General features: G+C 33.2%; 1 protein-coding gene across 2 annotated transcripts in view; it reads left to right on the top strand.

Moving 5' to 3' along the window:
- Positions 1-23,846, top strand: part of NCAM2 (neural cell adhesion molecule 2) — a 496,915-nt gene that overhangs the window by 303,679 nt on the left and 169,390 nt on the right. For both annotated transcript variants that reach the window (XM_032630637.1, XM_032630638.1), the window contains exon 6: positions 19,567-19,684. In XM_032630637.1, the coding sequence (XP_032486528.1) occupies positions 19,567-19,684 (118 nt within the window). The remainder of the gene's footprint in view (positions 1-19,566; positions 19,685-23,846) is intronic.

The following is a 23,846-nucleotide window of genomic DNA, read 5'->3' on the forward strand; positions in this document are numbered from 1 at the left end:
GATGAGCTGCCATTTAGGAGCAGGTACCCGAGAGAGAGAAGGATGGAGGCAGGGAGAAGAAATGAGTTCAAGTCAGAGACAAGTAGGGTCTGTGCTGGAAGACAAAGAAATGAAGAGGAAGGTATATAATCAGATAGTGTTTGAAACAAAGCCGTTGTGTTTACAAGTGTGTCACAGAGGCAAGGGCAATAAAGGCTTAATTTCAATACTTCTAATGTGGGTTCTAGGCTTCCAAAGTAGTAAATGCAAGCAGAAGTGATCAATAAGTAGTGAACTGAAATATGTCTGGTGAATTTGGCAATTATGAGTTTACAAGAGACAGTATGGTGAACAATACCATTTGCATGGATGGGTAACATTCAGACTGCAATGACATAAAGAATAAATGTGCATGTACATTAACTGAATAAGAAAAGTATTGAAGGTACAGCACCTATTACCTCAGCTTGTTGGAACTAGCTATTAAATGGGAAACATTAAAAAGTTGAATGAGGGGCTTCCCTGGTGGCGCAGCGGTAGAGAGTCCACCTGCCGATGCAGGGGACATGGGTTCGTGCCCCGGTCTGGGAAGATCCCACATGCCGCGGAGTGGCTGGGCCCATGAGCCATGGCCGCTGAGCCTGCGCATCTGGAGCCTGTGCTCCGCAACGGGAGAGGCCACAGCAGTGAGAGGCCCACGTACCGCAAAACAAACAAACAAACAGAAAAACGTTTAATGAGGACCAGAGGAAGTGACTGGAGTGTTAGGACGTTTGTAAGGAAGATATACCTTGAACATAAAGAGGATATATTTTATGCTGAGCCTGGAGGAAATGAATCAAAAATGGGTGAAAATGTGGGTTAATTTACAGGTAGGTCTGGTTGATAATTTGAGAGAAATCTTGCCCCATGACTTCAGTATTCTGTTTTAATCACTGACTTCACTCATCTACCAAACATTGATATACTACTGGTATTTTCCCAATATTTTTCAACATATTTATATGTGTTCATACCTGCTCTTTACTGGATCTTAGGTAAGTTTTCCAAATGCCTAAAACCTTTCTTTTCATTAACTTCCCAGTGGCTACCTTGATTTTATTATTATACCTTATTACATTTTTATTAACTTGCTGAATTTGCTGGCCATCTTTTCTATACATTTCTGAACTATTTTTACTAGATAATTGACTACACACACACACACACACACACACACACACACTTATATACAAATCATGGGTAAATTTTTAAAAAGAAGATCAAAATTACTTCTCTTGCTTTAACCCATGCCCATTCTCCATCAGATTCCTAGCCCTTAGTTAAATAAAATGCTCTCCCAAACTACTCAAAAAATGATGAAAAGACCTGGAAATAACTTTTAAATTAAAAAATACAGCCAATAGAGGGTGTTTGTTTTGTTTTGTTCTTGCGGTATGCGGGCCTTTCACTGCTGTGGCCCCTCCTGTTGCTGAGCACAAGCTCCAGACGCACAGGCTCAGTGGCCATGGCTTATGGGCCCAGCCACTCCGCGGCATGTGGGATCCTCCTGGACCAGGACATGAACCCGCGTCCCCTGCATCGGCAGGCGGACTCTCAACCACTGCGCCACCAGGGAAGCCCTAGAGTGTTATTTTTGTAAAATGTTCTTTTAAAGTATAATGATTCATTATTTTCTGAATCTTTTGTAAATTTGTGAAGAATGATCCACTAACTGCTGGCTCAGACTTGGGATAATGGAAGCAGGGACAATTGAGAATAGATGAAAAACACCTAGAAGTATAATTTTAAAGCAGTTGTGTCTTTAGTTTTCCTTCGAACATTAAAATCAACAGTTGATGACAATGGCCAGAGATATTTGTGCAAGTAGGTATCTGAATGTATACCTCTATTCCCTCAGGCAGTGTATTTTATATTCCTATTTCTAGCCAGTTCTTAAAGTTAAGAAAATTAGGAGAAGATACTTTTCTTTTTATTAAAAATGAAAAGTCAGACATTTTCTCTTTAACTTTTATGCAATGTTATATAATGTAAAACATATATACAAACATAAAAGACAGTAAACCAACCTCTTGTATATCAGTAAGATAATTGACTCAAACATGCAGAGAGATATTTTAAGTCAGTTTAATGACTGCAAGTTATGAGAGGATTGGTAATTTATAACAATATTATATAATATATAATTCACTGAAAGGTCAAAAAGTAAGCGTTTATCAAAACCAGAATATTTTCTAATTTGATAAAACATTTTTCTTCCTAATTATTCCACTTAATTTCAAAGATTAGCAATCTGGGAATATAAGGAAAGAAAAAATGTATTTTTTTCTCCTTAATACTTATTCAATCATTATTTTAGAATTTTCAGATAATAGAAAATTAGGTAGATTGATAGATAACCTACAAAGATCTAGGCACGTCTTTGTCTTCTCCTCTGCACCAATAATTAATTGGTGTGAATAGTTAATATAGCTTCTTACCTTTTCTTCTATCTTTATTTCTCTTCTGCCCAGAATTTCCTGAGTACACTTAAAATGGAACAATGTCATATTTGAAAGCCTATAGAGAAGTGTGTATTTATTTTACAACATATTACTTTTAATCCCCAATTAAAAGAGAAGGCAGAATTTTCTCATTGTTTGAATCAGAACCATACTCTGAACTCACCTATCTTCTGAATGGCACCTCTTGGTCATGTAGGAATTGTTCTTTTATATTTTTTCTCTAACATTTGGTCAATAAATACAGAAGTGAATCCTATCATATGTAAAATAATAACAACACTATCTGAACAACAGTAACAACAACAACAACAACAAAACTTCAAGAAATCTGTAGAGGGCCAGGAGATACTGTAATAATGAATTTTTTTTTAATTCCATGGAATCAAACAGTAACTAAAAGTTACTACCAACCTACCACCTGACATTGTGGAAATGATTGACCTTCAGTACAATTAATGTCTAAATTACTTTGGAGAGACATGCTCTGGATACTTATACTTTTACAAAAATCATAGGATATGATGCAAATAAATAATAAAGTCAAGAGTAACTTTAGTAACTTTAGTTACCCTTTAGTGCAGCCCATTTTGAAAAACAAAAGTCTTGAATGGTTCTCTTGCTCTTTTGGTCAGCCACACTCTCACTGTCCTTTATTCCCTATTTTCTGATCAGTATGGCCAGAGTTTTATCAGTTATATTGGTCTCTCAAAGAAACAGGTTTAGTTTTTTTTTTAAATCTTACTTGTTTATATTTTATCAATTTCCAGTCTGATCTTTATTGTTTTATCTTATCTGTGATTTAACTTGATCTTTTTTTAATGTTTTTTTAAATTTAAACCTCAAGGCACTGATTTGAATCCTTTCTTCTCTTCTAATGAATACATTTGATGCTCAAGAATCCACTGTATGTACACCTTTAATTTCCTTCCACAACTTTCAACATGTTGTGTACACTTTGCCATTCAGTTCAAAACATTTGTAATTCCCCTTTTATTATTTGTCCTATAGGTTACTTAGAATTGTGTTATTTAGTTTCCAAATATTATACATGGAGATTTTTCAAATACTATTCTGTCATAATTTCTAATTTGGTTCTAATGTTATCGAAAAGACACTTTTTGGATTTAGATCTTTTCAAATGTATTTGCTGTACAGTAGAACGGAAAGTGTAATCTGCTGGCTTGGTTGGAGTTTTGGTAACCATCAGTAGTTAGGGTCAATTGATAATGTTGATCTAATCTTTTCTATCCTTTTTTAACTTCTTGTCTACTTGCTCAATAAAGTTATTAAGAGGGGGCTGTTTACTCTCTAATGAAAGTATATAGATTTGTCTATTTTTCCTTGTAATTATAGCAGTTTCTGCTTCATGAGTTTGGAAGCTCTGTTATATGCATAGAAGTTTAGAATTATATCCTCTTGACTTCTTTTTTAATAAGAAGTGATCCTGTTTATCCTTGATAATAGTCTTTGCTCTGAAACCTACTTTGACATCAGTAAAACTAACCACCTTTCTTTTAATTAGCATTTCCATGGCATATATTTTTCCTTCCTTTTAATCTTAACCTTAACCTAATTGTTTCTCAAGGACAGTATGTAGTTGGGTCTATTTCTTTTTTGTATTAATTCTAACAGTCCCTGCCTTTGTATTGGAATGTTTATACAATTTATATTAAATATCTTATTGATTTAGTTGGATTTAAATCTTGCTATTCTTCTTCTATTTTTCTTATCTGTTTTTTGTTCCCTTTTTCTTCTATTTCTGCCTTATTTAGATTTCAGAGTATTTTTAATCCATCATTAACTTTCTATTTTGGCTCATTAATTATAGTTTATTGTTCTGTTATTTTAGCAGTTGATTTTCACAGTCATTTTTCAAGTGATATGATACTATTTCACATATTGAATAATAATACCCTTTTCTAGCCCTTGTGCTGTTGTCATTCGATTTTTTTATATCAAATCATGTATTAGTTTTTTTATTTCTGTGGTAAAAAATTACTACAGATTCAGTTGCTTAAAGCAATGCAACTTTATTATTTTCCAGTTTCTGTAAGTCAGAAATCCAAGTAGGCTCAGCTGGATCTGCTCAGGGTATTAAAAAATATAATAATACTATAATTAGTTTTGCAATTTTTATAAAATCAAGGTGGTGGAAGGATTGTGTTCCTTGCTGCAGACTCTTGGGAAGAAGCTCTTCTAAATATCATTTAGGTTGTCAGCAAAATTCACCCTCTTTCCACTGTGGGATGGAGGTTCTCTTTCCTTGCTGTCTATCACCTGGAGGGGCTGTGCTTAGCTTTCAGAGGCCTCCCCCTGGGTTCTTCCTCCAGTGCCAAAAACAGTGCCTTAAAGCCTTCTCAGACCTGGAATATTTCTGACTTCCCTTCTGCTGCATCTCCTGACTTCCTCTTCCAGCTGGAGTTCTCTTTTTTTTAGGGCTCATTGATTGAATAATACAGAATACTCTTCCATTTCAATGTCTAGGATCTTAATTATATCTGCAAAGTCCCTTTGCCCTGTAACTTAATGTATTCATAGATGGCTAAGCTTAGGGCACTGACATCTTTGCAGAGGAGGGGGCATTATTCTGCCTACCATATCTTCATACTATATGTTTCTTGTTGTTGCTGTTGTTGTTTTCTGCTTTAAATCGTCATTTAGCTCTTAACATGGTTTAATTAATAAATAAAACAAGGCTTTTACATCTATCTACATATTTACCATTTCCACAGTGCTTTATTTACGTGTATTAAGATTTCCAACTGGTGTCTGTTCCCAAATGCCTGAATGACTTCTTTTAGCATTTCTTACAGTGAAGGTCTGCTGGGGATGATTAACTTCACCTACTGAATGTCTAAGAAAATGTTTATTTCACCTTCATATTTGAAATGAATATTTGCTGGCTATAGAATTCTAAATTAACAATATTTTAAATTTCAGTAAATTAAAAATTCTGAGCCATTATTTTTGACCTGAGTGATTTCAGATGAAAAGTTTGTTCTCATTCTTATTTTGTGCTCTGTACATAAAGTGTACCACCCACTTAGTCCTTGCAGATTCTTGAATGTTCTTTATAACTTGTTTTAAGCAATTTGGATACAATATACCTAGGTGTAATTTTCTTCATTCTTGTACTTGGGTTTTCTTGACAAACTTGAGTTATACTTTTTACCAAATTTGGGAATGTTTTGGTCATTAGTTCTTCATATATTGTTTTTTTGTCCCACACTGCTGTGAGACTCCAATTTCACATATGTGAGGCCACTTGAACTTGTTCCACAGTTCCCAGATGTTCTGTTTTTTGTTTTTGGGGTTTTTTTTTTAGTTTTTATTTTTTTCTTTCTGTATTACTTTTGGGATAGTTTCTATTGCTACATGTTCAAGTTCATTAATCTTTTCTTCTGCAGTGTTTAATCTACTGTTAGTCCTATCTCATGTACATTTGATTTCAGACACTAGTTTTAATATGTACAAATTTATTTTTTAATTATCTTCTAAGTCTCTGACATGATCAATTTTTCTGTAGATTCTTGAACATATGGAATGCAGTTATAATAATTTGACATTTTTGTGTAATTCTATCATCTATGTCATTTCTGGGTCAGTTTTGGTTGACTATTTTTTCCTCCCTCATCATGTCTCATGTTTCCTGCTTCTTTGCATGTTTCCTGCATCTTTTCATGTGCTTATTTCTCATTTGTATATCCTTTTGAGTGAAATGTCTCTTCATATCCTTCCCATGTTCTAATTGGATTTTTTCACTGTTATAGTTCAAGAGTCCTTTATAAATTCTATAAATGCATTTTTGCCTTCCAAACAGCCTCTTTAGTGATGTTTCTGTTCATCTTTTGCACATTTTCTTACTGTTGAACTTATATATTTGAATACAATTCCTTGCTCAGATTTGTGATTTGTAGGTTCTTTTTCCCTACACTGTAGCTTATCTTTTCATTCTCTTAGTGTCATTCAGAAAGCAAGAAAAAATTTAATTTTGAAGTCCAATTATTAATCTTCTTTTATGGAACATTCTTTTGGTTTCATTTCTAAGACGTCTACACCTAACCCCAATTTACAATGACTTTTTTCTCAAGTTTCTTCTAAACTTTTTATATTTTATGTTTTAAATTTAGGTCTTTGATCCATTTGGGGTTCATTTTTTTATGCTTCAATGATTTTAATAAAGCACAGTCAGCCAGTGAGGCTGAGAATCCCCCTAAATGTTGCCTCCACGATCCACTCTAAAAAACTTTAGACCAATACGGGGCAGTTCAATAATTAAGATTAGCCTTTTGGCTTTTTTTGTCTTCCAGAGTGGTAGTTTCTTATCTTCCTCACATGCATATAATGGGCCACTTTGTAGAAAACTTAGCAGGACTCTTGTCTCACACATTATTATTATTTTTTAATTGGGGTATAGTTGCTTTACAATGTTGTGTTAGTTTCTGCTGTACAACAAACTGAATCAGCTATATGTATGCATATATCCCCTCCCTCTGGCACCTCTCTCCCCCACCCATCCCACCCATCTAGGTCACCACAGAGCACTGAACTGAGCTCCCTCTGCTATTTAGCAGGTTCCCAGTAACTATCTGTTGTACACTTGGCAGCGTATATATGTCAATCCCAGTCTCCCACTTCATCCCCCCGTTCCCCCCTCCCTGTGTCCACATGTCCATTCTCTGTGTCTGTATTCCTGCCTTGAAAATTAGTTCATCTGGACTGTTTTTCTAGATTCCACATATATGTGTTAATATATGATTGGGGCTCATTTTTCTATAAGAAGTGAGTTCTGTGCTTCAATTCACCTATTTGCATATAGATATCCAATTGTTGAAAAGCCGTTGTTAGAAGACTATCCTGTCTCCATTGAATTGCCTTTGCACTTTGTAAAATAAAACTTTTAAAACATAGTTGGACTATAGGCGTCTATTTCTGGACTCTTCCATTCCACTAATCTATGTGTCTATCCCTGTACCATTATCATACTGCCCTAATTACCATAAGTTTACATATACCTTAAAATCAAGTAGTATGATTTGTATGACTTTGCTCTTCTTCGACAAAAACGTTTTGCAAAATCTAGTTTCTTTGCATTCCATTTAAACTTTAGAACATGTCTGTCTACGAAACAATATACCACTGAGATTTTCATTAGAATTCTATAGGGTCAATATCAGTTTTGGAAAATTTTATACTTTTTTTGTTGATTCTACAAATGCATGAACAAGGTATGTCTCTCCATTTATTAATGTATTTTGTTCTTTTGCTTCTTCATTTGACTTTTTGTAGTTTTCAGCATTCAGATCCCATGCATGAGTTTTGTTTGATTAGTATCTAAGCATTATATTTTTGAAACTATTGATATGTTTTTTTAAAAAAGAATTGGTTTCAGTTGTTTCTTGCAAGTATGTATATTGAAATATGATTTTTTTGTGTATTTTTCTTATATTCTGTGACTGTACTGCATACATTTTTTAGTTCTAGTAATATTTTTGTAGATTCTTGGATTTTCAATGAAAACAATAGTGCATCTGCAACTTGTATTAAAGTTATTTATTCTTTTCCAATTGTATGCTTTTTATTTTTATCTCTTACTTAGGACTGCATTTGCCTTCCAGTATGATGTTAAATAGGAGGGTTGAGTGAGGACTTCCTTACTTGTTCCCAATTTTAGAAAAAAAGTATTCATTCTTTTACCTGAATGTTGTCTGTTAGCTGGAAATTTTTGGCAAGATATCTTTTATCAGGATAAAGAAGTCTTTTCCATTCATGGCTTGTGAAGGGTTTTTATCTTGAATGGATGTTGAATTTTGTCAAATGCTTTTTCAGCATCAATTCACATTATTGAATATTTTTTCTTCTTTAAACTGTTAATAAGTTGAATTATATTAATTGATTTTTCAGTATCATGCCAGTTTTACAATTCACAGAATAAACCCCACTTGACGGTGATGTATTTTTTTGTATGTGTATTGCAGAATTTTGTTTTCTATAATTTCATTGAATACATTTGTGCTTACCTAAATGAGTGATATTGGTTTGTGTAGTTTTCTTTTCCTGTACTATCTTTGGTTAAGTTATCCTTATAATGCTGGCCTCATAAAATGAGTCAAGAAATATTCCCTCCTCATGTTTTTTTAAAGAGATTGTGTAGAAATTGTATTATTTCTTTAACGTTTTGATAAAGTTCAGAGGATAAAAAATCTGCTTCTATAGATTTTTTTTCAGAAGGATTTTAACCACATATTACATTCTTTTAGTAGTTAAAGAACTATTTGAATTACATATTTCATCTTGAGTTAGTTTCACTAGTTTGTGATTTTCAAGGAAACGTCCCATTTCTTCAGCATTGTTGAATTTGTGTACATAGGCTTGTCTGTATTATTCATTTTCTAAAATTCTTTTACTGTATGTTGTATCTGTAGTGAAATACCTTCAATTCCTGATATTAGCAATCTGTGTTATCTCTCCTTTTATCCTGGTGAGTCTTGCTAGAGGTTTATTAATTGTATTGATCTTTGAAAGAATCTTCATTGGTTTCTTTGAATTCTCCCTTGTTTGTTTTCTGTTTTTTATTTTACTGATATCTGTTCTTATTTGTAGTATCCTTTTTTCCTTCTGTTTGATACGGATTTATTGTGCTGTTCTTCTTCTAGTTTCTTAAATTGGATGTCACAAAGAGTGATTGTGAATTCATCTAATTCTTGTTTCCGTTCTGTCAGTGTTTGCTTCATATACATTTTTGTGAGATGAATGCACATGTAAAGATTGTCATTTTACTTCCTTTGGAAAATTGGCTCTTTTATCATTATGAAGTATTCCCCTTTATATCATGTAATTTTATTTGCTCTGAAATCTACTTTGTTTGATATTAGCATAGCTCCTCCAACTTTCTTTGGATTGGTGTTTGAACGATATATATTTGTCCATTCTTTTACTTTTAATCTACCTATATTATTATATTTTAAATAGCTTCCTTATAGAGAACATACAGTTGAGTTAATTACTTTATTCATTCTGATAGTATATACATTTTAATTCATGAGATTAGACCATTTACATTTATCTTAGATCTGCAATTTTTGTTTTGATTTGTTTTCAGTTTATTCTTTCTGTTTTCTATCCTTCTAATTCCCCTTCTCTGCCTTCTCCTGGGTTTTGTGAATATTTTTAGTGTTCTAATTTATTTTATCTATTATGTTTCTGTCTATACATTTTTCTGTTTTTTGTGATTGTGACTGCTATTGTGAATATGATGTGCCTCTTTAACTTAGAGCCAATGTTTTACCACTATAATTGGATTGTAAAAATTGTAGCACCATACAGATCCTTATACTCCTCTCTTCTTTATGTCTTAGTAGTCTTCTATATTACATCCGAATTTAGTGAAAACCTTGTAGGCAATGTTAAGTGTTTTTATTTCAATCATTAACTGTATTTTGAAGAACTCAAGGGGAGAATAGTCTATTATATTTACCTAGATATTTAACATTTCTCCTGCTCTTTCTTCATCCCTGAAGTCTGATGTTTCCTCTGATAGAATTTCTCTTTGTATGAATTTCTCTTTTGCCTGAAGAGGCCCCTTTAGCAATTGTTTCAGATCAGGTTTACTGGCAGACATTGTATTACTCATCCTTTTATCTGAGAACTATAATGTCTTTACCTTCATTTGTGAAAGATATCTTTGCTGAACACAGAAGTTTATTTTGACAGATCTGTCTTTTTTGAGACTTTAAAAATATCGTTTCACCTTCTTTTGGCCTCCATTTGTATCTGATAAGAAATCCACAGTTATTTGAATTATTGTTGTACTATAAATAACACACTTTTGTGTTTGTATATCTTTAGTTTTTAGCAGTTTGATTATGCCATGCCTGCAGCATGAATGTCTTTGGACTTATCTGTTTGGGTTTCAAGGCTACAGCTGGTTTTGAATCTGTGTTTTCAAAATCTTGCCAATTTGGGAAGTTTTCAGACATTAGTTCTATAGATACATATACATAGGTATACATATACAAATGTAGATGCATACATTTTCTATGATGTTTTATTTCTCCTTTCCTTCTTAGATTTGATGACATTTTGGTGTTGTCTCACAGGTTCCTGAAGCTCTGTTTTCTTTTTCTTTCTTTCTTTAATATTTTATCCTTCTGTTTTGAAGATTGGACAATTTTTATTGGTAATTCAGCAAGTTCAGAAACTCTTCCCTCTGTCATATCCATTTATCACACCCATGAATATCTTTGTTATTATAAATTTGGTTCTAATATTTATTCATTTATTCTTAATATACTGTGTGTCTTTATGGGAACTGTCTTTCCATTTATTCTGAGGTGGTTCACCCTTACCCTTTGGAAGATGTTTAAAATAGTTACTTTAAAGTAGTTTTTAGATAATAAACCATGTTTCAATATGTCACTGGCATTTAACACTAACATGGGATTTTCCTAGTTCTACATAGGCCAAGATTTTTTAGATTATATCCTGGATTTTGAATATTATGAGATTCTGGGTTTTATTTTAGTTCTTTGGAGAATGTTGATATTTTTATTTTTGCAGGTGATCAATTGATTTAAATTCAGACCACTTACTGTGACCAGCCTTCTGTGGTTTGTGGATTCAAAATCAGTTTCATTTTCAAAACTTTTGCACTAATTTTCAGATCTGTCTCACATATGAACCAATGGCCATTCCAGGACCTGTGGGGTAGGATGTCTCTTAGTTCAGTTCTCAACGTCTTTGTGCTGTTTAAGATTATATCCACACATTGATAGCTCAGGGCTGAGCTCAGGATTTCATAAATAACTTGATGTGGTTCCTTTTCCAAGCTCTTCCTACTCTTTTTTCTTTTTTTTTTTTTTTTTGGCGGTACGCGGGCCTCTCACTGTTGTGGCCTCTCCTGTTACAGAGTACAGGCTCCAGAAGCACAGGCTCAGTGGCCATGGCTCATGGGCCTAGCCACTCCGTGGCATGTGGGATCTTCCCGGATAGGGGCACGAACCCCTGTCCCCTGCATCGGCAGGCGGACTCTCAACCATTGCACCACCAGGGAAGCTATCTTCCTACTCTTTTATCTCTCACCTACTTACCTATTTTTGAGACTTCATTTTTCAGTCCTATAATCAGAAAACTGGGGTTTATTTATCCCCTCTCTACCACCAGTGTGCCTTCATTCAGGGTCAGTGAGCCAGAGGAAAGAGAAAGATAAAAGCAGTAGATATATTTGCTTTGCCATCTTGGGACCATAACTCTTCTGATTAAAGAGGAAGATGGTCCTGTCTCAGACAGACACTTACAAGCTCCCTCCCTGCTGCCATTGTCACTACCAGGAGACCTCTTTCCTGCTTGTTGAACCTGAACTAGAAGGCTTCTCTTGGACCTCTCTCAGGCCGTGCTGATTCCCGCTTCTGAGTTTTGGACTGCCTTCAGTTCAGTCCAGGGATTCTGAAGAAAAAAAAAAAAATTGTTCTCTGATAGATTGTCTCCTAGTATTTCAAGTTCTGATATTTTTCAATTAGCAATATGCCTGCTACCATTTACATTTCAGAATCCTCAAACCAATTATCCATGCATGTTGTCTAAGTGTTACAGACAAATTGAGTGATAGAGACAAATGTAAAGGAGTTTCTCCAATTTACCCAGAGCTGGAACTCTGTAATATTATTTTTAATCTTATTGACATGTATGAGATCGGGGTTTTTTCCTCATTTCTTAACTCTAAAGAATTATTAAAGACATTAACAGGAATGGTGTACAGCAGCTCTTTTTTTTTTAGGTTTTTTTTTTTTTTTTTTAACATTTTTATTAGGGTATAATTGCTTTACAATGGTGTGTTAGTTTCTGCTTTATAACAAAGTGAATCAGTTATACATATACATATGTTCCCATATCTCTTCCCTCTTGCATCTTCCTCCCTCTCACCCTCCCTACCCCACCCCTCCAGGCGGTCACAAAGCACAGAGCTGATATCCCTGTGCTATGCGGCTGCTTCCCACTAGCTATCTACCTTACGTTTTGTAGTGTATATATGTCCATGCCTCTCTCTCGCTTTGTCACAGCTCACCCTTCCCCCTCCCCATATCCTCAAGTCCGTTCTCCAGTAGGTCTGTGTCTTTATTCCTTTCTTGCCCCTAGGTTCTTCATGAAATTTTTTTCTTAAATTCCATATATATGTGTTACCATACGGTATTTTTCTTTCTCTTTCTGACTTACTTCACTCTGTATGACAGACTCTAGGTCTATCCACCTCATTACAAATAGCTCAATTTCACTTCTTTTTATGGCTGAGTAATATTCCATTGTATATATGTGCCACATCTTCTTTATCCATTCATCCGATGATGGACACTTAGGTTGTTTCCATCTCTGGACTAGTGTAAATAGAGCTGCAATGAACATTTTGCTACATGACTCTTTTTGAATTATGGTTTTCTCAGGGTATATGCCCAGTAGTGGGATTGCTGGGTCATATGGTAGTTCTATTTGTAGTTTTTTAAGGAACCTGCATACTGTTCTCCATAGTGGCTGTACCAATTCACATTCCCACTAGCAGTGCAGGAGTATTCCCTTGTTGTTGAAGGTTGTGCACCAGTCACTACCATCCATCCTCATAACTCTTTTCATCTTGCAAAACTGAAACTGTATACTCATTTAACAGTAACTCCCATTCACCTCTCCCTCCAGCCTCTAGCAACCACCATTCCACTTCCTGTATCTGTGTTTTTGACTACTCTAAGTGCACAATAAGTGGAATTATAGAGTATTTGTCTCTATGTGACCAATTTATTTCACTTAGCATAATGTCCTCAAGGTTCAATCATGTTGTAGATACACTACAACAAGTAGTTAGAATTTTCTTTTCTTTTTCGAGGCTGGGTAGTATTCCATTTTATGCATATACAAGATTTTGTTTATCCATTTATTAATCTATGGACATTTGGATTGCTTCCACTTTTTAAATATTATGGATAATGCTGCCATGAACATGGATGAGCAAATATCTCTTTGAGGCCTTTTTCAAAATCCTTTTGAGTATATACCCATAAATGAAATGGCTGGATCACATGGCAATTGTATTTTTAATTTTTTGAGGAACCACCATACTGTTTTCCATTTTCCATTTTACCAATAATGCAAAAAGTTCCAATTTCTCCACATCCTCACTAACGCTTGCTATTGTATTTTTTTTTTTTTAATAGTAGCCTTCCTATTAGATATGAGGTGGTATTTCACTGTAGCTTTGACTTGCAGTTCCCTAAGGGTGCTGTTGAGGATCTTTTCATGTGCTTATCTGCCATTTGTGCATCTGCTTTGGATAAATGTCTATTTAAAGTCCTCTTGCTCATTTTTGAATTGGGTTATATATATTTTTTTTGTTGCTGAATTTTAGGAGTTCATTATCTATTCTGGATGTTAACCCCTTATCAGATATACAATTTTTAAATATTTCCCCCATTCTACATGTTGCCTTTTTACTCTCTTTTTTTTATTGTTGCCTACACCTTTGGTATCATATTGAAGAAAACATTGTGAAATCCAGTGTCATGAAGCTCTTGCCTTATATTTTTTCCTAAGAGTTTTATAGTTTGTAGGTCTGATTCTTTCTGAGTTAATTTTTGTATAGTGTCCTCTTATAATCCTTTTCTGTTCCTTTGGAATTGTTAATGTTTTGTTTCTGATTTTAATAATTTGAGTTTTATCTTTTTAAATCTTAATCCATCTAGCTAAAGTTTTGTCAATTCTGTTGATCATGTTAATAAACCAACTTATAGTTTCATTAATTTTGTCTATTATTTTCTATTCTCAATTTAAACAAAATTTGTTCTAATATTTATTATTAATTTTCTTCTGCTAGCTTGGGTTGTGTTTATTCTTTTATTCTAGTTCTTTATGTTAAGATTAATTTTTGACATAACATATGGGCTTTCTGGGGAATGTCCTACATGCTCTTGAGAAAATGTGTTTACTCTCTTTTTTTGGATAGAGTATGCTGTATATTCATGAGAACTAGTTGGTATATTGTGTTGTATAAGTCCTCTATTTTCTTACTTATCTTCTGTCTGATCATTCAATGCATTATCGAGACTGTATTGTTGAAGTCTCCAACTATTATTGTAGGACTTTTTCTTCCTTCAGTTATGTCAGTTTTTGCTTCATGTATTTTGATGGTCTACTATTAGGAGCATAAATATTTACAATTGTTATATTTTCTTGCTATATTGAAACATTTGTTAATATACAATGTTTTTTTCCTCTTATAAACTTTTTGATTCAAAGTCTATTTTGTCTATTCATATAGTCACCCCTTCTCTTTTTTGGTTATTATATCTTTATCTTTTCACTTTCAATCTATTTGTGTCTTCATTATTGACAGTGAATCTCTTATAGATAGGACATAATTTTGTCATGTGTTTTTAGCCATTGTGCCAATCTCTGTTTGTTTATTGAAAAATTTAATCTATTTCCATTTAAAGTAATTATTGATAAGGAATGACTTACTTCTGTCATTTTGCTGTTTTTCTAAATGTCTTATAGATTTTCTTGTCTCTCATTTCCTACATTACTATCTTCTTTTTGTTTAGTCAGTTTTTTGTAGTGGAACTTTAAAATTCTTTTCTCATTTCTTTTTGTGTATATTCTATACTTATTTTCTTTGTGGTTATTGGTGGTATTGCATTTAATGTCCTAAAGTTATAACACTCTATTTTAAATTTATACTAACTTAACTTCAATAAATATAAAAAACTCTGCTCCTTTAAAGCTTAACTCCATTTCTTTTGGTTGTTGATGTCACAGAATTACATCTTTATGCATTTTGTGTCTCAAAACATGAACTTACAATTCTTTAAATTGCATTAGTCTCTTAAATTATGTAGAAAACAAAATCTGGAATTATAAGACATAGTTAAAATCATACTAATATCTTTTTAAAATATATATTAGTCTCAAATCATGTAGAAAAAAGTGCAGTTACAAACTGTTGTTACAGTAGTACTAGCTTTTTTATTGCCCATGTATTTACCTTTATTGAGCTCTTTATTTCTTTATATGGCTTTGAATTACTCTCTAGTGTCCTTTTATTTCATCTTGTAGGACTCCCTTGAGCATTTCTTGCAGGGCAGGTCTAGTGGTAACAAACTCCTCCAGCTTTTACTTATCTGAAATGTCTTAACTTCTCCCTCACTGTTGAAAGATAGTTTTCCAGGATATAGGTTTCTTGGTTGACAGTTTTTTTTTTTTTTTCCTTTTAGCACTTTCAATATATCCACCCACTGCCATTTGTCCTCCAAAGTTTTTGATGCAAAATCTGCTGATAATTACTGAGGATCCCTTGTATGTGATGAGTCACTCTTCTCTTGCTGCTTTCCAAGATTTTCTCTTTGCCTTTGCCCTTTGAAAATTTCATTATAATGTGTCTTGGCCTGGTCCTCTATGAATTCATCTTAGTTGTAGTTTGTTGAGCTTCTTGGATGTTTATATTCATAGCTAAACTTTTCAGCCATTATTTCTTCAAATATTCACTCTGTCCCTTTCTCTCTCACTTCCCTTCTGGGACTCCCACTGTGTGATTGTTGGTCTACGTGATTATGTCCCACTGGTCTTTTAGGCTGTATTCACTTTTCTTCAATCTTTTGTTTTTCTGTTTCTCAGATTCAAGAATTTTCATTGCCTTATTTCGTATTCACTGATTCTTTCTTCTGCTTACTCAGATTTGCTTGTGAATCCCTCTAATGAATTTTTCATTTCAGTGATTGTAATTTTAAGATTCAGAATTTCTTTTTGGCTTTTTTTTAGGTTTTCTATATCTTTATAGGTATTTCCATTTTCTTCATATATTGTTTCTTTGAGTTTTTCCACTTCTTTCTTGAGTTCTTTGAGCATCTTTTAGACAGTTGTTTGAAAGTCTTTATCAAGCATATCTTCCCTCAGGTCTTTTTCAGGGACAGTGTCTATTGATTTAATTTTTCTTTTGAATGGGCCATACTTTCCTATTTCTTTGTATGCCTTGTGATATTTTTTTCTGAAAACTGGATATTTGAACATAATAAGTGCTTCCTATGGAAATCAGATTCTTTCTCAATCCCAGGGTTTACTGTTACTTGTTATTATTATTATTATTATTATTGAAGGCTGTCTCTATGCCAAAGATCAGCCTGAGATGTAAATTTAAGGTATCCTCAGGTATTTTCTAAGCCTACACCTTTCCCTGGACATGCATGGTCACTTTCTAACATGTCCGTTATATGCAGTTGTTTTTGAATGTCATAGTCTTTAATGTCTGCCTCCCAAAATGGTAAAAAGAGAAAAATGAAGGGGATACTAAAAGAATGAGAGTTCATTAAATACCCTGGATCTCACCATTGTGGGAGGTATAACAACAATGGCCACCACCTCTTCATCTGCACCTTTGTGATCAAAAGCATCAGTCAGTGATCAGTGAACAGATCGTTGATATCTGAATGACAAAGTCCTTTTTGCCTATCCTGGCTTTCTTTGTGCAACCTACTCTAGGAACACGTGCACAGCTTCCTGCCTCAGATGGGGAGGGGGATAGGTAGCTGCCAGTGTACCAACAGCTGAAACTGACCAGTATTAACAACAGCTTATCTTCCATGTCTTTGCCTGGAAGTTGTAAGCATTCAATAGACTCCACAGTTTCAAGATAGTTACATTAGACAGATTCTGACAGTGCAGTTGCCATGTAGGTGTGGAGACAGATGCCTGGTACTTCCTACTCTGCTATCTTCCCCAAGTCCTCTCTTATGTGAATGTCTAAGTGTCATGTAGCCTTAAAAGTAAAAACAAGAAAAGGTAATTATGAAAAGGCTGAGTCTTAAGATGAGCAGTCCTCTGCCAGTTAAAGGATCTACATGTGAATATATTTGATGATATACATTTAGGACAGATCTGAATAGTCAATAAATTAGAAAAGAGTTGCTTTCCTGACAATGGTAGAGTGGAGTTTGTTATCCCTATCCTGAATAAATTTGTAGAAATTACTGGTATTTGTTAATCAGAACCATACAAGTATTTCATGGTTAATACCGTATTCTTTATCTTTCAAAAAACATTTGAAGGAAAGTGGGTGGAGAAAAAGACTGCAAGACACAGAAGATACATAGACTAGCTGGATTCCACTGTTGATGAAGGGGGGTTAAGATATCAAGTTAGTGATGTGTTTGGTGCATAAGCAGCCAGTGAGGGGAATTATAACTTGAAGGTGAACCAAAGCTTCCATGTAAGTAAATTATGGAGCTACTTCTCTACGCATCCCCATGCTTCTTGAAGCTAAAATATAAAAACAGAAATTTTCAAAGGATTGACTACTTAACGGGTACAGAACATAAATCTTGGTAAAGTTATTAAAACTGGACATTTCAGATATAGTCAAATGCCAAAAGTATTTTTAAAAAGATAGAGTAGATGCTGGTCTTGTGAGGAAAAAATAATCAGATGAAATATAATTGTTATGTCTTTTAAAATTATTTAATCCAACTCAACAGTGAGTTCAGAAGCAATAAGGTAATATATGTAAAAATGCTGTACAGTCAAAACAGTAGCTAGCAAACTGCCTGAACATCTTAACATCTGAACTAGTGAAAACCTCTGCAGATTTTGATGCTATTTTTCTTCAGAATACTTCTAGAATTACTCTTCAAAGTACCTCAAAGTATCTAAACATGTAATATTAATATTTTTCTACTAATCTACACTACAAGTAAGAACACATATGTCATTAGCAGAGTTAACATATCATAAAACACAGAGATTAAGATTTGTTAATTCTTAGAGATTATCCAGCATCTACAGTTCACTTTATAGATAAGAAAATTATGATAAAGAATAAATAACTTGTTTAAATTAGTAACAATAACAGGACAAGAACTGGAGCATATGGCTCTCCATTTGAAAATGTTTCTATCTACATGAATACTATAGTCAAATTTCAATGACTTAAAATGCAGAGTTAACATCTGAAAAAGAAAAGTCCATCCTACTGTAATACTAGTAATTATTATGTTACTTTACAGACAGCATGACATGTCATGCACCTTGTATCTAAATTCATAAAGGCAGAAACTTGATTAATTGTGCTTAATTACTAAGATACATATCAGTTCCTATCCCCACCATCAATTGTGGTAATCAACATCAGTTTTGACCTGAATGCTATTGTAGAGATATTTAATTAAAATCACATTTCTAAATGCCTGTCTGGTCATATTGTTTAGGATATGTAAAATCAAATATATTAAATAATTATAGGAATATCATTTCATCATATTCAATTGAAAAATCATAAAAGTGTACATTAAATAAAAATTTATGCTTTACTTTGAAATTTTAGCTTCTGTTATGGATGTCATTGATTTGTTTATTGCAAACAGTGCATTTCAGTAACAGTTTCAGCGTGTTCAAAATGTGCAACATATACAGTTTTTGCAATGTAATTAGTTAGAAATTGGGGAAGCTTAATTTTAAAATTGAATTGTTCATGAAAATCTATTTCATACTCTCTATGGATTAAGCAATTTCTCTTCATAAAATGTTGTATAGTTGTTTGAAGAAATTAAGTGTAGTTAATCAGAAAGAACATTATGGTTTGACACTTAATTTGAAAGCCCTGTCTTGAATGCTTGCTTATAGAAGTATATACACCAATGAGAACCTAAATAGGAAATCCATTTATGCTTCAAGTAGATCTCAGTATTTATGTAAGTTAGGGTGGTATTGTCTGTATTTATGTAAGAAATAGTTCATAAAAGTGTGTGTATATGTAAATATATATATATATATATATATGTATTTGCTAAAATGTCTAGTTTATTTTTAGTCTAGTTTAATAGATTAAAAATAGTAAAACAGAATTACAGTGAATTATCTAATTATTGTACATTAGAAGGCAGATCAGTGATTTTAGTCATTTTACTATACAACCAAGTCAGTCCTCTTGATATAAGTGCAGAAGTTGTAAAGCTTATCTTTAAAAGAAAAAAAAAAAAAAAAAAACAGTAAAAATGTCCCAGTGGAGTTGGTAAAATGTTTTTCATCTCTATTTAATCTACATTCATCTGTTTTTCAGTGCCGCCAACAATAACAATGCCTCAGAAATCCTTTAATGCCACAGCAGAGAGAGGAGAGGAGATGACATTTTCCTGCAGAGCCTCTGGCTCTCCTGAGCCCACCATTTCCTGGTACAGGTAGGTTATGCACCCACATCCCTTTGGCTTGTGTCCGTAGTCAGGCTTCCGGAAAAATATTTACAGTCTTATCATTCTGTCCAGAATGGAAACATTGTTTTTGAATTTCAGTTGAAAATGATTTTTGTTTTCAGTTAAGTTGGTTAAATTAACTTGTTAAAGAGAGCAACAGAATGATTTAACACAAGTCAAAGGCTGTGCTCATAGCCCTGGTTATTTTATCTAAAAGACATGTTTCTGGCCAAAATGGGCCCAGGAGCCCTGTGACAAATTCATCCATTTTATTGTTCCTACTAGAGAGTACCCATAAGTGGGAATTCTAGTATGAATGGCACCACTGTTGTATGTGTACATAATTATATTTTATTAAATATAATTGTATATTTTATTTGTGTACCATATTATTACAGAAAAAGCTAGTTGTGTAGAGTTAAATTTCAATAAATTTAATGTTATGTAACAAAATGTTCAAATGAATAAATTCTCTATTCTAAATCTATTGTTTTACAGTTCACTTTTATATTTCTTTTGAATTTTAAATGCTATTTGATTTCTATTAAGATCAAACAGATAACAAAATATTCCACTCTTTTAGGTTGTGTCTCACACTGTTAAAAGGGAGATAATTAAAGTTTAAAAATGGACAGTTTTTAAATATGTATTAGTTATTAATTGAGGTTACTACTCAAGCAAATCTGTAAATATTGATAGAATCACTTCTATACTTCATAAATCATATACTATAAGAATAGTCACAAGAAAACAATTAGAAATTTATATTCAAATTGGCAAAAGTGTCCATAATAAGGATTAGGTTTTAAAAAAATATTTTAAGGAGAATAATTGAAATTCAAAACTATTTTTTATTACTTTCTGAACATTTACTGATACTATCTTCAAGTTTCAAACCTTTATTGCTTTAACATAGCAGGTATCAATAAACAAGATATTTCTTCAGACAGGTGTTTCTAGAAGTTCTTTGCAGACAATAATTCCTTTCTGACTCACTGTTGGTATTTTTAAAGGGATTGCACAACGATCATTAACACATTCACCCCAGATAATTATCATGTATCTCAGAGACTTCTGGTTTCTAGTGTGTATCCTTAACAGTCAATATTAGATCTAATCACAGCAAGGAAAATCTCCTGGATCATTCATTGCAATGAACAAATATTGGTCTAGAGTCTTATCCTCATCATTTTATCTTTCCAGAGAGACTGACTTTCAGTTTAGACTATTTTCTTAAAGTTTAACGTTTGTTTAAAATTCTCATATGTAAGTGGAAATATAATTATCATACAGACTAGAATAAATCATATTCAGAGGCTAATATAATTGAATAATTTAAATTCCTGATTTTGCACCTCCATTTTTTCACATGGCATTAGCCTCATTGTTTGGATGGAATAAAATAATAATTATCCTAGTAGCTGGATATATAATATATAATGCGAGAATGGGAGTATGTGATAGTGTTCTTAACAGAGGTAAAATTGGTATCAGAGGGAAGTTTTCATTGTGACATATTTATCTGTAGATATAGACATGTTATCTTTGTGAAAAAAATTCCAAAAAGTATTAGGGCAGCAATGCAGAGAGAAAAATCCAGACACTACCCATTGCATAGAGATAATATTTCCAAGAGGTATGAGTGAAACCAGTAAAGAAGGTAGTTGAAGACAAAACATTGAGGAAAAATAAGAAATTTTCACAAAGAGAACCAGGAAACCAAAGTGGGAGTAAAAGCAGAAACTCTTAATATCACTTTCTTCATTTTCATTCAAATGTTTCTTCTAATTCTGTTGAGAATACCATATGGATTTTTATTGTTAGCCCTTTAAATTGGTGAATTCCATTGATTTTCAAATGCTAAAACAACTTTGAGTTCCTTGGAATGAACTCACTTGTAATGTCTAATCTGATTTTAATCCCACCAGAGTATTTTTCTTCATTCTATTTTTTATGTCTATAAGTTTGATGGAGGCCTTTTTTCCTCTTCCATTTCTCTCTTACCATGCCCATATTTTAATTCCTTTAACATATAGAATATATTTTAATAGCTATTTTAATGGTCTTGTCTACTAATTCTATCATCTGTATCGTTTCTGGATCTTTTTTATTGATTGATTTTTTTTCCTTGTTATAGGTCATATTTTCCTACCTATTTACTGTCCTGTCAATTTTTTACTGGATTTCAGACATGGAGAATTTTATGTTTTGAGGTGTTGGATATTTTCATGTTCTTTTACTTTAGCTTTGAATGGAGTTAAGTTACATGGGGAAAGTTTGATCTTCTTGAGGTTGCTTTTAGGCTGTTTTAGGTGGATACAGAACAAGCTGCAGTCTAAGATTAACTTGGCTTCATTACTGAAGCAGTATTCTTGTAAGGAGGCAATTTAATTTGTTTAAATTTGTGTTTTAGGAGGTCTTTCTACTCTGGATGATAAGGATGCAAATTATTCCTGCTCTTTTGTGAGCTCCTGGGATTGTTGTGCTTTATCTTTTCCAATGGTCTTTTCCTTACTCTTGGAAAATCTTACTGGAGTACACTCACTGATTAGTACTCAGTTAGAGATTGGTTGGAAACCTCTGCAGATCTCTGTAGTTCTCTTTCTTGTGCCTTCTTCTCACATTTTCTTACCTGCAAATTCTAGCCACTTTAACTTCTATCAACTGAGAATTCTGTCTTCCAATTCAGATACACTGCCTGACTCTGTATGGGTTCTTCCTCTCTAAGGGGCAGCCTGGAAACTGCCTTCAGGTAGTAAACTATGGTGGTCCTCAGCGGTCACTGTCATGTGCTACCTGTTGACCAATGGTTGAAAACTGTTATTTAATCTCTGTGTCCAGTGTTCGTGTTATTTAAAATGAGAGAGTAAATATGGTTTTGTTACTCCACTATGGTCATGAGCGGAATTGTTCTCCCTTTTTTATCATTTCCATGAATCCTCTAATCATAACCCTTACTTTCTTTTGCCTGGAAAAGTGGCATTTAGAGAAGTGGTTAGAATTTCAAAGGATGGCCCAGTGGAATTTCATCAGAATCCTTTGGGAGTCTTTTTCAGACATTGACATTCCACAGAAATGTACTATGAATAACAATGAGTACTTTCTATATAATGGGTTTGTTGAGAGAGAAGTATTAAGACCTATTACTTGAGTTATTATTCTTTAATGATGTTTTTAAATTGAGGTCTTTAAGGGAACATAATCTTTACAACCTGACTTCCTTTAAATTCTTCAAGACCTAACTATCCACTTCAAAGCTCAGATCATGGATTTTTTTTCCCACGAAAATTCCCAGAGTATTCTAGCCATCATCTTTTCCATTCTCTTCTATTATAATAGATCCCCTACCCCACCCCTCCCAACACACACACAAATTATGAATAAATGCATTAATGGGATCTATATTACCCTCTATTACTATCAATCAGACTATGAATTCTTCATGATAGGTGACCCTGTCTCACTCATTTGCTATACTTCAGACCTTTAGCACAATATTTCACATGAAATACAGAAATAATCTCTTTATCATAAAGAACACTAGAACTTAGTTAACCTGCTGCTTATATTACAAACTAAACCTAAGTCTCTTCATCTGTGAATTGATGGGTGAGGAAATCATACTTAAAATTTAGTTATCTGATCTGTGAATGAGAGTGGAGAGGGAAAATGCACATCTGTGAACTAATTGTATTTAACCAGGTTAATAATATAAGGAAAATGTTTCCTAAGCCACAAATGGCTGAAACTTCTAGATGATGATGATAATGATGATAATGAGACAAATGAATACTTTTTTATTGACTAGATTAAGAAATATATTGTATCACTAATTGTGGTGAAAGCCTTATCCATACATAAAATTCTAGGCAAAAGTTCTGAAATCTTGTCATTATTTATACTTCTAAATATTTGATTAGTGAAAATATGAAAAAAAGAAACAGAAAAGTACAGAGCACTATATACTTTTGTCACTAGTATTTATTAAGGCCTAATTTTTCACCACTCATGAATTTTTGCACATTTCATGTTGTATTTACACATGTCAATAAAAACTGGAAAAATAGATATTACTGAGTCATAGAAAGACAAGGACTGTGTTAAGATATGTGGCAGTACTTTCTAGAAAGAAGAACTAGAATTCACTGCA

This window comes from Phocoena sinus, chromosome 4, assembly GCF_008692025.1.
Source record: "Phocoena sinus isolate mPhoSin1 chromosome 4, mPhoSin1.pri, whole genome shotgun sequence".
NCBI lineage: Eukaryota > Metazoa > Chordata > Mammalia > Artiodactyla > Phocoenidae > Phocoena > Phocoena sinus.